Here is a 14,835-nt window from a genome sequence, read left to right as displayed (position 1 = left end):
CCCTCTAAAAGCCTAATCTTTTAGAGACAGTCAATAAATATTTATTTACTCTGAATCATTGCCGTGATATCTACAATGAAATAGCCCAAAATGGGGTCGTGATTACATCGTTTTCAAGGTCATTATATGTACCAACCTTTACACTGAAAGTTGTTTGCATTTATGACATGGCATTTGTAGCCACTTGGACAGTTTACTCCAGTACAAGCGTTAGAACCTGAGAAATAACAAATAACATTCTTTTCTATTTTCAAGACTGGTATAGTTTTGGCACAGAGAGCACGGCCAGGTGACATAATTTGTGACGCGTCAAATCTAAGACCGAAAAACAAAGATAACTGAGTAGCATTTACTTTGTAGACAAACTCTCATCTCCAAAACTACGAGAAACTTAGGGAAAGGAGTCTGAGAAACACTTGGGTTGATTTAAGAGTAAAAAGGTTTTGACGCGTCAGCACAAGTTTTACATACTTAATTCCACTTCTCGCGCAAATGCGTTAGTCAGATTCAAGAGTTCTTGAACTCCACCGTGAAAATCCCGGGTCAGTTTTATGGCACACAAAACAAACTGCTTATTCCTCTCAAAAGGCTTTCCATACTAAGTAATAAGAGAATGAAATAATGAAAAAAAGAAACAGTAGCGAGCGCGTAGAGGACGATGAGAAGAGAGAAATCTTGTTTTCTCTCAACTGCCCATCGACTCCAGTGCGCATCAGTGTTGCTTCTTTCCAGGCCCCTAGGGGCACAAAGAAGCCTTGGCGGAGGAAAGAGACTAGACCGCCTTAAGGATCGTCGATCGAACTAAAAGACAGATGAATACGAACGGGACTTGAAAAGTTTATTTTACGTGTAAACCTGTCCCCCTTCAATACTATTGAACTTACGCAAAAGGACGCCGGAGCAAACAAGACAGTAAGCCTCGTTTACGTGATAATTCCGCCAAATTTCGCCTTCCTTTAAACAAATCTTTTTGGAAATGACCAAAACTAGTATCGTAAACTGAATATCAAGGAAAAAACTCGCCAGTAATAGCCCAGTCACGTTTGTCACACGCAAACGTTTTGCCGTCCTCTCAGTTTCATAGCCGTCCAGTTACCTGAGCTCAAACCAGACGGAAACGTGTAAAAGTAGACATATAGATCTACAAAAAAACTTACGCTCGCATTTCTTGGTTTGTTGGTTCCTTGCGAACTGATCGCGACATCTACAGTTGTAACCACCATATAGGTTCTCGCAGATCTCATGGTCACCCGTGCAGTTGTTCAGAGAGAGTCTGCATTCGTCTATATCTAAAGAAAATGCAACGCTACGCGATTAGAAAGATATAGCTTTTTTTTAGCAACTTTGTCAAGCAAAATTTCGAAGGGGGAAGAAGTGGGGGGCGATGTAACCACTTTCCACTCACGCGGCCGGCAGCAATGCAAATTTATTGGAACAAAAGGAAGTTTTTACATGAGAAAAAGGACTGGTTTGGAACACCATCATGGTCGACTTTACATTATTCAGGGACACCAGCATGGCGGACAATAAAAAAGTGATAAAAAGAAGAATAAATAGACTAATAAGTTAATGTATTTCAAGCTGGCGGCTACAAGATGGCCGCGATTTGATGATTATAAAGAAATATTCACCTTAGGAGACGTGACTGATTATATGTTATTAACCTCAGGTAAGGAATTTTCAACGTCCTTGACTTGCCACACATTCTTCGTTTCAAGTATAACTGGTGCAGTTTACATATTTTTTCACAATGCCAACGGGGTAAGGTGGAACCAAACCACCGAGTTCTCAAAGACCAAGAACGGCACAAGCCTCAGACCTAGTTTACACGGGTCTGGACAAATTTTTGAACGGAAAAAACTTGCATGGTATACACAGGACCCGCGGGAACCATGCAAGTCTTTGAACGGCAAACAGTGCTGCAATCTGCAACGGAATTCCCACGGTTCCGTGTAAACGCGGTTTCAGTGAACCGACTGGTTGTTTGTTTTTCTTCCAGAGCACATAGCCTTTTTTTCTTCTTACCTAAACAACTGTATGATCTCCCTAACGGTGCACACTTAAGTCCTGCTCCACAGTCCACATCTTTGCAAGGGTCTGGAGGATTTGCAGAAGACATGATATGATATAGCACATTTTATCTAACCTGGAAATATATTCAGCCATACGGCTAGTGTACAATTTTCTCATGACTAGTACCGTTAAGTTAAAAAGTAAGATCAAATAAATTTAAATATTTTAAGATTCATAGGATCAAACCCCGTTAATAAGGACACTGAAGGGGTTATAGAAAATGTCTTTATTTCTTTCCTCCGGGACAAAGCAAACTGCATGTCCGTAACAATGAGGTGTCCATATTAAGCGGGTGTCCGTAAGACGGGGTTTGACTGTATTTCTGACTACTGTGATGATTAACTATGACGTAATGTAGTCAAATTTAAAGTTTTCAACATAGACAACAGGACAATACAGTTTGCTTAAGTTATTAGTCGCAAGTGAAGTTCGACGTTTAACCTGGGCGTAAGAGGGCGCTCCCTTACGTTCTCTATTCTCATTGCATAATTAATTAGCTCATCCCAGCAATTTTGTATAATCTGTGCGCATTCCCTCGAAATCCCGCATGCGTGTAACGGTTATAATGCTTTACGCCCCTTGACTACAAATTTGGCCCTGCTGCCTAAAACGTGGCCATGTTAATGATCGGTACTCCTGGACCACGGTCAATTTTCGCGAACCGCCCACCTCCACTGGGGGCGGTTGACAACTTCAGCGTTATCCGCGTTGTATGCCTATTGTCTCAGCAGTCTTGGACTTTACTCACAACTTAATATTACGCGATGAGGTAACTAGTATGCGGTGAGGATATTACTAGTTTGATGATGTCCAGAAACGGTTGCGCAGGCGACTAGTCTGTATCCAACAAATAACAAATTGCATACTCGTACGACTAAAAATTTAAATGTCTCCTCGATCGGGCCAGTACTAACCTCGACATTGAAAAGTTCCGATGAAATTGATGCAGGTCTCACTTGCTTTGCACTTAGCAGGCGATAACTTGCACTCGTCGATATCTAGTAACAAAAAATACCATCGACGCCTTACTTATTTATACCGTGGGGTAAGAGGGACGTCGTTACCGCAGTTGTATCCATTTTGCTTAGTTCTGACAATTACTTACTGTGAAACTTAGCAAAGAAATAACCTAAATGACTCGACCATTACATGAACGGCTTCACGACAACAAAGTGTGTCAGTCTGGCCACATGTAAAGCAAACCAAAAGACTCTTAGATTCTGGATTCCAAGCTGTGGTTTCCAGATACCAGATACTGTTTTTCGGATTGTTTGCAATGGAATTTAGATTCCGGATTCCTTAAGCTAAACTACGTTTCCAAAGTCCAGGATTCCGGATTCTACACGCAAAAATGCACTGTGTTATTTTTAAATACCTTTTTCCACTGTTTCAGCGATAAAGTTTACATTATATTCAGTTTGTTGCCAAACTACTCAAAATTGGCTAAACTGCGAGACAAAGCTACACTTATACTGCCCTAGCTTAAAATCATTTCTTCCTCTTTAAACTTGATCCATAAAGCAGCGAAAAAGCGGGGGAAGAAGCCTCTGGACTAGCGTTGGTTGAAACACTCCGAAAAGAGATAAAATTTAAATAGCAAAATTATTTCTTTCTTTAGCTTACCTTGGCAGGGCTGACGGGGATTGTTACGGTCACAAATAAATCCTGCACCGCACTGGATTCTGGTACAAATATCCAATCTCTTAGCTGAAAGGACAAAGGAAAGGAGACAAAAAATTTCAAACGATATTTCCGAACACTCAAATGCGGAAACTAGTTAGGAAACTGTTGAGTGCCGAGTTACACCGAATAACCGAGGATTGCAAGAAATTCTTTTTTGACAGTGAATTGTGCGAGCAGTCACGAACAATAAGTACGCCAACTGAGGAAGATTAAACCAGGTTTACAAGTTTGAGCGAAAAAAATATTAGGCCTCTCGCGGAGCTGCACAGTTCGGCAACCCGGTTCCACAGGGTTAGCGCCTTCACAGGCGTTCCTCTGGATTTTCTTTGGATCTTACTAATAAATTTAACAATGAATTCATAATGACGTCATTTTGTCAATAAGATTTAACCTAGATTTGTAATTTTGGTAGCCCAATCATGAGCGGTTTTGGAACCCTTACGAAATGAGACACTATCTTTTTTCTATCTTAAAGCTAGTTAGTGAAACTATATAAAAGCTATCTCGTTTCTAGTTTATCCCTATCTTCATGCCCCGTATAGCTACTATTAACTAATTACTATCTTAAGCAATTCTTAATCATAACTAATCTCTAGTTATTTGGAACCATGCAGATAGGCTATCTTAATAATATCTTAAAAATGAAATTTCCTGGTTGCTTAAATAGTTAGCTTTTAGATATACATAAGATAGAGTAAAACTAGCTATTCATCGGCTAAGAAGTTAGTTTTCAGACAGGGTTTTGCTGATAATTACATCATTGACATAGTTAAAAACTAGTAATTAGATAAAAGTAAACTAGCTATTGCATGAAAAATGAATAGCACAGTAGATAGGAATAAGCTATGCGTCAAGTAGCTGAAAGATAGTGATCGGATAACAATAAACTAGATGTTTCAAAACTAAAAGCTAGAGTTTGGTTAGCTTTAAACTAGATGTCAGACAGCTAAAACATAGTGTTTGGATAGCCATCAAAAGGTAGTGTTTAGATAGCAAGAACTAGATATCCCATATTTAAAAGGTAGTGTTTAGACAGCAACAAACTAGATATACGATATTTAAAAGGTAGTGTTTAGATAGCCAAAAACTAGATAGAGTGGTTTTCGTTTGAGTGTCGTAAAACCAAAACCAAAGTAATTACTCTGGCCAATCACATAGGACACAGACAATACATTGAACCAATCAAAACTCGAAGTAATTACATGTGGCTGACGCAAAGCGCGGGAAAATCGTGCGAGCGCGTCACAATTGGCTTTGGTTTTACTTCTGATTGGATGAAAAGGTGGCGCGAATCTTTTAAGCCAATCGCATCGTGTAGAAAGTGCAAAACCAATTACTTTTCGACACTCAAATGAAAACCGCTCTATGCGATATTTAAAAGGTAGTGTTTAGATAGCAGCAAACTAGATATCCGATATTTAAACGGTAGTGTTTAGATAGCAAAAAACTAGTTATCCGATATTTAAAAGGTAGTGTCTAGATAGCAAAAAACTAGAAATCCAATATTTAAAACTAGTGTTTGGATAGCCATTAAAAGGTAGTGTTTAGATATCCAATATTTAAAAGGTAGTGTTTGGATAGCAAAAAAGTAGAATTATGATATCTGATATTTAAAAGGAAGTGTTTCGATAGCAAAAGAACTACATATCCGATATTTAAAAGGAAGTGTTTCAACAGCAAAACATTTATAGATATATATGATAACTAAAAGGTAGTGTTTGTTGGATAGTAATAAAATATAGATGTCGGACTATTATAAACGAGTGTTTGGATAGCAAAAAAATGTCTTCTAGTAGCTAAAACGTAGTGTTTGAAGGATAGAGTAATATACATAATAGAAAGAAAATAACCGCACCAAGTTATAGAGGGGGCGTCCAAAGTCCCCCCTTGTTCGGAAGAAGCAAAAAATATCCATACTCCCCCCCAGGCCGGGGCGCAGACGAATTTTAGATAAGAATCACGAGGCTTGGTTAGTTTTGCTCTAAAACCATTTTGAGAGCCTTTGGGTGAAAAAAACAGTTACAAACACTTGACGTCTGGGAGGGAACTGTTCGTCTACCCTAAAGGCTACACATGACTGGATGGGGTTAACCTTCTTCGTGTGATTGTAATTGCGCTTATTAAGTACAAGAACAAGCAACGAAAAAACTGTCAGCTTGTCAGCAGCGTGAAAATCTTATGCTTCTGCGCCTGCGGAAATCACGTTATGCTTATCTTCAGTCATTCCGGACTGCAGGGCCTAGTTGTTCGAGGTAAGTTAGCTGTAAACAGAACACATAGGTTGCCATGGTAACTAGCCCTGAATTAGCGCTAATCGTCCTTCGAACAACTCTGCCCAGAGCTCTTTTTTATTGCGCATGACCTCTGGTCATGCTCATCCCGGCTCGTTCCCAGTTGTCTTTATAATGCGCAGGGTATGGAAGTGCTAGATGGAGGAGCAAGAGGTTATGGGAATAAGGAAGAGAGAAGACGCCCCCTCAACTTTCTCCTCAGTTTCGCACGCTTTATGTCGAAGTCTGGCAACGAGTGAGATGCACAGCCGTAACTCCTAAGGGTCTGTTGACGAGAACTGCCTAAGTTCAAACCGAGTGGGGCTAAGAACGAGTTAACCCACAAAGTCAGAAAGAGAAAATCGAAATGTACAAAATCCTGGATGGAGGGATGTCATCATTACTGAAAAAATGTCAACTGCTTTGTATAACATTCTCTTTTACTCGGCGTAAACCATTTACCTGGATATTTTGATATTTGTTATAAATTTCGTTATGCAATCGTTAATTCAAGTACCATTACTTCAAGCACGCATTGCGTACCTATTAACTACCGATCACTGAATGAAGAATGAATAAAGCTTTGTCTAATCTATCTCGGGTTTGGTGAGAACGGTTAGACCTCGAGCATACTAATAAGACGAGAAATCACTGTTACGCATAATTCATTACCTAGTTTCAAAGCTAGCAGGACTGGATACGAGTCCGTTAATTATGGGATAAACACAACGAGACACACATAGTAAGAGAGATCACATTGGGGTTCGGGAAAACTCTCAAGTTTGGTGTTTATAGGGCCTATATTGAACGAAGATACAGGCATTCAAAGCTCGATGTGATCTGACTGCCCTGGATCTGACTATGTGGTCATCGCGTTGTTCATCCCAAAATACAAGGACTCGTACCCAGCTCTCCTCGGTTTAAAAGTACGCAATGATTCGCAAGTGAAGGAGGCTGAACAGACAAAATCGTACGATTAGTGGGGGTGTTATGGTCTAAACTGTCTAGAAAAACCAGTAATTCCCGCCGGATATCGATTAGCACAGTTCATCAGCTGCAACATCCAAAGAGAGTAATATATTAACAACAATTGTAGACAATAACGAAATTTATTTGAAACTGTTACAATTCGCGGCTATTGAAATGCAAAATAGGGGAAAATTAACACTAGGAACTTATGTTTCTGACGCATTTCCTTTGTAAAAAAATTACAAGATATCCTTAGGCTAGGAGTTAATTTCACCACAAACTTCTTTATGCTCAGTGTTCAAGGCTTTAATATGACAATCTGTAACAACATGCCCCACAGGGCTAACAACAATAAAGAAAGCTGCTCATTTGAGATGCTTATACATGTTTCCTTCCAAATGTTCGAATTGCATTGTCTTAATTGTTTTTGTGTACGTCCTCAGTGTTTTTTTTGTTTTTTTTTTTTCACAATAGAACTCTTATCCCAGTAAATGCTACGAACTGAATTCAAAGCTTTTGAGGAGATATTTTCTGCTTTTACTACTTTACGCAATCTTTTGCATTGACTCGACCAAAGGCTATGAGCTACTAAGTATAAGAGATTAACAGTGTAAGAGATTAACGTGTGATGTTTTCGCAAGCTATATCAATAGAATTTTAAACTACGCAAAATCTCTTCAAACTTTAGCTAACTTTGACACGAGGTATACAATTACTTAATGCAAGAACAAATTCCCTCTACAACGAAGAGTGTTAAGTTAAAAAAAAAGACCTTTTAAAGCCGTAATCGCCAACATTTAAGTAGTAGCTTTAGGATGCATCAAAGATAACATTTTTTTTTGTGGGCGGCCCACATTTGAATTCCTATTGCAAAATTAGGGCCTTCGAGGGCCACTCAGTAGAAAATATGACTATAAATATTAAACGAAAAACAAGTTTTGTTTCCTGCCGTGTTGTTTAAATGAGATTACTAATCGAAAGCGCGTGCTTGTATTAATTGGAACACAAGAAAATGCATTAAACGTTTTCAATTGCTTACTTAGTTGTAAGACTGAGATCAAACTCAAACTACTTTTATAAGACTGAATTATAAAACTTCTCCTAAACATAATAATAGAATAATTCCCTTAGAAAATAGTGGTAACTCGATTGGTTTGCATTGTTAGTTCAGAAATTCAAGACATCGCAAATTTAAATTATGAACTCAAGATAAATTGCCTTGGATGAAAACTCCGTTGCGATGACCAAGTTTGTTACGAACCCAGTTCAAGGTGATGGGCCTTACGCAGCCAACAGATAGCGCGTTTATCGGAGATTTTAGAATCTTGAAACAGAACTTGAAAAATGACAGAATGCTAGACATGTGGATCGAACCTGCAGTTGATTAATAACTTTATTTATTATCGTCAATGGCGAGTACAATTTCTTTGAGTGAAGAATAAAGCAGATCTTCAATTGTTCCCGTTCAGTTTAGAAATAAGTAAAAAATTTTCAGTACTGGAATTTTAAAAAATCTCTTAGAGAGCTAACATATCACCCGAGATGAGCACTGCAAATCTATCATTTCCCCGGCAGTATAGTCCCAGCAGAAAAACAATTAATTTGAAACCGCCTCTGTTATTGTTTTGTGAGGAAAGTTTGTTTTATTGTTTCAATTTTGGTACCAGTTGTGCTTGCCTTGTGGCAAGAAAATTTCATCGCTTCAACTCTTCCTAAAAGGTCTTTTTGTTATTTCATAATAGAAAGCAATTATCGTGTCGCTTAAACTAAATTACTTCCAGAGGATAGAAACTCTCCCCGCCTATATGCTCTCAAATATTAATTACATCCTGCCAAAAAAGCTATCTTTAATGAAAGACAAAGTTCGAATATGGTTGGGCAAAAACAGACGATAATATCCAAAAAAATTAAAAAATAAAAATACGTTTGAAGTTAAGGCGATATCTACTTGCGTTAATTGTTATATATTTTTACGACAATTGAAAGTGTTTTCAGTCATGATAAAAGTAAAGGGAGTCATTAGCCATATAAAACAAAAACTTCATGATAATTGCCTGAAAGAATTTGCATGTAAACTACGAACGGACAGCTGGCCAATTAACGATCGTTCTTTCCTGTTGAGAGATTAATCTTAAAACTGCAATTTTCCTATTTACGTAAAACCACTCCAAATTCATCTTTTAAAAGGCCTGCGCAGTTTTTGATTCCCTGCACTGATACCGAATTTTATCTACCTGAAAATATCGATTTATTGCACTGATTACTTTAATGAGAACGCTTACTTGGTTAACTTTCCATCTATTCCAACTAGCTTATAGCGTTTGATAATTACAATGATTTTCTTTTTACTTCACATGGCTACCTGTTTTATTTAGCTCATCTTGGCCAATAGAAAAACTCGCGTCATTATAGGTAATTACCGCGCGGAATAGCAGTGTTTTTGTTATTTCACGGCCAGAAATCATTAGCGTTGAATAAGACTGATGAAATACCGGGAGACAATGGATTTGGAAATTATTTCTGGTTGAGGGTTGTCGTGGTTTGAGCTTACACAGAAACAAGACAAACATCTAGCCTCAACAAACATAAGAGAGAACTTATCCGATTATCAGGAAAATATGGGTAAGCTTGTTCTAGAATATCATGGCTGATTTTAAACGTAATACTAAATTGTCTCATACGTTTAGCGGAAATACAGGATTAGGAGCTCAATGTTTAATAACATGAACAACGTGTAAGATCGGACGTCGCTTTCATTTGAATTGTTACCATCGCTCATGGAAATCGAATAATCCCCTCGTAAATTTTGCTGAGCTTCGAAAAATTTCCATAAAACCTCAATTTTAAAACAAGCGCTGGCGACAGCCAGGCAACAAACGCAGCCGTCATTTCTGCGAAAATTACAAATATCTATATCTCTAACTCGACGCACGCTAATACGTGTTTATTTTATTTGCTACTTTCCCAGCCTCAGAAAGCACTGAGCTCGCAAAGGACCAACAGAGCAAACATCTTTGTAGTGGATGCAAACTGCCCATAACTGACCGTTTCTTGTTAGAAGCTTTGGGAATGTACTGGCACGAGGGGTGTTTAAAATGCAATTGCTGTGAATGCAAACTCGGTGATATTGGTTCGACGCTGTACAGTAAGGCAAACCTTATCCTCTGCAAGCGAGACTACTTGAGGTTAGTAATGAACGTACGAACATTATAGGAGAAATGATCGCTCGAAATATGACAGATCGGTAAGTCCCATTCCCCTACCCCACTATGATTATAATTGGCTAAATGGCATTAAATATACAAAAGAATTGGTTAAAAACATTTGGCAAAGGACAAATGAGGAGGTGATTAGTTTGGGAATTAAAAGTGTAAAAATGATAACAAAGATGAATACGGATTACAACTCGTTCGTTAGCGATAGGCAATCAAGATATCAAGACTAATATTCATGTTAGTTTTGAGTTTTATACTTGCTCTCTGAGGTTGACATTTTCTTGCTTTGATCGTTTTGTTTTATTTTCTCTCTTAATTGTTAATTTACTGCGCGTAAAGGGTGTTCTTGGCCATACACAGTTAAATGAATCGTACATCAGTACACTCCAGATCCTTTCCTCTAGTATTTACACTGAGTACAAATTTATTTTCCCTTAAGCCAACGAGGAAATAGTCGTAACGTGCCTCAAAGGAACGACATTTCCTATGTTTAATACCATAGAAAAAATATTATGAGTTCGAGGTGATGCTTTTAAGCATCACCTCGATGAGGAGAATTATATGTACGGAATGAAATGTTTCACTTCGAATTACCACAGAAGATCATGTATCAGAGGACAGCACACTGCCTATTATGTAAATTGACGTACTATCGTTTGATTCTTAAAGATGAAACGCGATTTTACCCTCATACTGCTGAATGAAATCAATTTTTCAGTCTGCTTCTATTGTTAAAATTAACGGTATTTGCTTGCTTGACCCACTATTACCACCAGAGTGTATTTGTCTAGTATTGACAAAAGAGCAGTGTAATTATCGCCGGAGTCTTGGTCACATTTTTTTAGAATAATCTGAAAATATAGCTAAATTATGCGGCAGCGTAGCTTAAGAAAAAAAAAATGCAACATTTTCTGTCGTTCAACTCGAAATTGCTCTTGAAGTCGCCAAAAAATTCGACATATTCTCACAGCCAAGAATGCCTTTACAAATTCCGCTACAAAAAGGATTTAATGATTTTTGTTAAGATTTAGGATCACGTATAACCACAGTGGCATGTACAGCCAGTCGAGAACTCCAGTCGTCGCTTGATGAAAGTTCCAAGCAGGGAGCCGCCGAGAAACAAGGGTGTTAATTTTTACGTAAAAAAAACTATTAATAATTATTTTTTTCGCGGTATATCAAAGATTCTGATCCGATAGAGCGACGTCAAAATCATTAGTTCCACCAGAATTTGAAGCTGAAAATTTTAGAGATTTTCCTTTCCCCTTCATTTTTTAAATTACTATAAATTATTTTTTTACATTTTCTTCATCAATTAAGAGTTGAGGTCACTAAAAGATACTTAAAAGAATCGATGAATAATTAAGCATGACCTGCACTTCTTTAAGATAACAATTACAATTAAAAAAGGCCTTTTTATTAACTGAAATTGGATATGCCGGCTGGTTGAGAGTTGTTGAAATTTCTCCTTATTACTTTCTCGTCTTCAAAACCTCAAATCCATTATCCAGGTTAAAATGAGAGGGCGGACTGGTGTGGTTACCCCAACCGAGTCAGCCGAGTTTACCGGATTCGTGTTAATCGAAGTCAACTACGGCGTGCGGATTTTCAGAGGGTCCGTCTCAAAGGGTTAGGATTAGTTGTAAACTACCACATATCTTATTCGTTGGGCTTAGATAAAAGAAAATGCTTGACACTAAAGGGAAAAAAGAGAACCGCAAAAAGTGTTTTCGAGCGCTGAGAGATTTTTCTTGACGGTGTAGAAATTTATAGTGCTTAGAGTGGAAACTGGATTTTCAACTTTTACGGACTTCATTTTCTTTTTCCTCTTTTCAAGTCTGACTGTACTTACAGAAATAAATTACAGCGAAACTCAGAAAACCGTGACCACCATTAATATTTCTGGAATATTAGACCGCTACAAAGAAAAAGGCAACGAGGAAGTGAGAAAACTAAACCGCAAGCAACAAAATTGTCTGTTTGGTTTTGTAGCCTGCTGGCTTGAGAAGCGCTTTGTCTTAATTGATTGGTAATAACACATTAATTGTTATTCCTGAAATATTTCAGGTTTTTCCAATAAGTTTAACGGTAACTGTAAATGCCGCCACTCCATTGAAACCCTCATAGCAGTGTCAACAAGATGAATTGGCCACCCTAATGTCAGCTTTGAATACCTTAATGGTGGTCAATTGATTGAACCTCCCACCTCAGTTAACGATAACTATTTTTCGCGTTTCAATCCCCCACCGACTTAGTGCCGTAATTTTGTTTCTTTAGAGGCAAACCTTTTTGGTAAAATCAGAGATTTCACCATCATTACATTCAACATCATCATGATCATCATCATTGTGTCTCTGCTTGCTAAAAGGCGCATAAGGCTGTAAATCAAAGCCTTACGTAAATCACTTGCTTTCTAACGATCTTCATTTTAAATTCAGTGCTAATTGTAATCAATTTTCTTTTCTCGATTGGTAGATTGTTTGGAATTCCTGGTGTTTGCTCGGCGTGTAACAAACAAATAGCCGCGTTTGAGTTTGTTATGAGAGCAGGGAAGAACGCCTACCACATCGAATGCTTTTCGTGTCAGATCTGCAGACAAAGATTCAGAGTGGGCGAGAACTTTCATTTTTATAACAACAAAGTGCTTTGTTGGGATCACTACAGAACGGAGAAAGAAGGGGATAAAACTAAAGATGAGTTCACCGACGTAGGACCGAATTAGTAGTGGTGGGAACCATTTCAGTCTGTCATCTGTTGAACTTCGAATTGCTGTTTTTTTTCTACGACCTATTATTAAAGCAGTAGTCAGGATTAGGGAATTACATTGTATATTTTTAAGAATAAAAATAGCACATTTTTACTGGCCCATCAGATCGAGCAGAGACGTCGGCTTTTTAGTTCGCAGAGAGCCATTCCAAATTGGCGGAAGTTTTGCAAGAAAAACATACAAAAAAATCAGAGCAAAACGTTTCATCTCTTATGTAGACGTTTTCCTCAATGCATAAAACGTGTCTTAAAAATAGAAAAAAAAATCATTTGCACGTATCAGTAAGAAAATAGGGGGCTAAAGAATAGGTGGTACGACAAAATTGTAACGAAAAATGAATTGTGTCCCCGGAGAGAATTCTCCATTGATATTTCTTTAAAGAAATGCTATTGGCTTTATGGGTCAGTTAAAAATAAATCATATTCTGGATGCCAAAACTCTGCTACAAAGAGAAGCTTATCGAATGACGTAGGAATTTATATTCAAGGCACGTAAATCACATTTTATTTTATATATGATAAAATTTGTTATAGAGATATCTGGATGAGTCGAATGAAATTATATACTTTTAGAAAATGGTCATGGTTAGAACATGATTAAACCGTTGGAACGCGCAGAAATGTTTGTATGCAGGAGAGGATAATCATTAATAGATCCGCTCTCCATTATCCCTTCTTGTTGTAATTTAATAATCGTAAATTTGGAATTGTAGATTTAAAGAAACTAAAGAAGAAAGAGTAGATTTTGACCACATGAAAGTCTTTTCTTTTTTTACTGATCTAGGTAATATTGTAAAAAAAAAAAAACACCTACAAGTCATGAAATAGGGCGAAATAATTCTTACACTGTAACAAGAAATGTAATTGCTGTAGTTTAACTATTGCCAAGAAGTAATTTGGAATAAATAAAATCATTTGAGATATCGTGTAATATAAGCTAGTAATAACGATTCTTTTCTTAGACTGGCTCATTGGACTCGCAAACACTTGTTCCTCGGTTATCTCTAGTTCAGCTGCAAGGTCAGGTCTCCAAAAAGACAAACTGGCTGAACTCTTGCCAGTTGAGTTTTTAATCCTGTTATGTCTATAATCATGTGATGAACTAGCTAGAGCGGTCGAGCTTAAGTGTACTTCCACTAAAAAAAGAAAGAATTCACATGCCTAATCAAACTCACCAAGTTGAACTGTGAGTGGAGATGTCTTCGGGACAGATTTGCCGCAAAATGCGTTTTGGCTTAAAGTAATAAGTCTTCACAAAGAGAGGTGTCTCTGTAACATTACACCTGGTCTCTTACAATACTATCATCAAATAGGCCATTTCAGAGTTGCCCCAAGCCTCTGTTTCAAAGCGAGGCTAAGTGCGAAACCGTTGACATGAACATGACTTTAAATTCTCATGCACATATAACTCACTTTCACAAGAAAGGTTTTCACTTAGCCTAGTTTTGAAAGTGAGAGTTTTTGGAACACGGAAGTGGCATATTGTGTTATTTTCAACTTACTTGGTACTTTTTACTTACGTACGCATTGTCCCTGGGCGTTGAATTCTTGTCCGGGGGGACACTGTCTGATAGGAGCACACCTGTATGAACCATCAGTGTTCTCACATCTTGTTCCTCGGCGGCAAGAATGTTGGCCATTGGAGCATTCGTCCACATCTAGCGATTCAAATTACATAAACCAAGATGGGAATCAGGATTGTACGCAAGGGCCGGGTTGTTCAAAGCTGGGTTAAGATAACTCAGGGTTACTTTGGAATTTGAATTCAGATATGAAAGTAGGCTCGATTACCAGCCGCTGTTCGGGAAAATGAGCCCGCACTCACCCCCGAAAGAGCGGCTGGACGCGTGCGATTTCCT

The 14,835-nt window shown here is 38.0% G+C and overlaps 2 protein-coding genes across 6 annotated transcripts in view; one reads left to right on the top strand and one right to left on the bottom strand.

Moving 5' to 3' along the window:
- LOC140947643 (hemicentin-1-like) overlaps positions 1-14,835 on the bottom strand; it is a 30,444-nt gene that overhangs the window by 7,017 nt on the left and 8,592 nt on the right. For 3 of the 5 annotated variants that reach the window (XM_073396802.1, XM_073396803.1, XM_073396800.1), the window contains exons 7-12: positions 14,497-14,634; positions 3,697-3,780; positions 2,988-3,071; positions 2,026-2,097; positions 1,158-1,289; positions 137-217 (exon numbers count right to left, since the gene is read on the bottom strand). In XM_073396802.1, coding sequence (XP_073252903.1) covers positions 137-217; positions 1,158-1,289; positions 2,026-2,097; positions 2,988-3,071; positions 3,697-3,780; positions 14,497-14,634 — 591 coding nt within the window. The remainder of the gene's footprint in view (positions 1-136; positions 218-1,157; positions 1,290-2,025; positions 2,098-2,987; positions 3,072-3,696; positions 3,781-14,496; positions 14,635-14,835) is intronic. The other 2 variants (XM_073396801.1, XM_073396804.1) reach the window with 1 other exon arrangement.
- LOC140948146 (LIM domain only protein 3-like) lies at positions 9,461-12,959 on the top strand. Its single transcript, XM_073397369.1, has 3 exons — positions 9,461-9,617; positions 9,964-10,180; positions 12,686-12,959. The coding sequence occupies exons 1-3, from the start codon at positions 9,614-9,616 to the stop codon at positions 12,930-12,932; spliced, it is 468 nt and encodes a 155-aa protein (XP_073253470.1). The 5' UTR covers positions 9,461-9,613; the 3' UTR covers positions 12,933-12,959.

The sequence above is a fragment of the Porites lutea genome, chromosome 9 (genome assembly GCF_958299795.1).
Source record: "Porites lutea chromosome 9, jaPorLute2.1, whole genome shotgun sequence".
In the NCBI taxonomy this organism is placed as follows: Eukaryota; Metazoa; Cnidaria; class Anthozoa; order Scleractinia; family Poritidae; genus Porites; species Porites lutea.
This window is presented reverse-complemented; position numbering and strand designations above follow the sequence as displayed.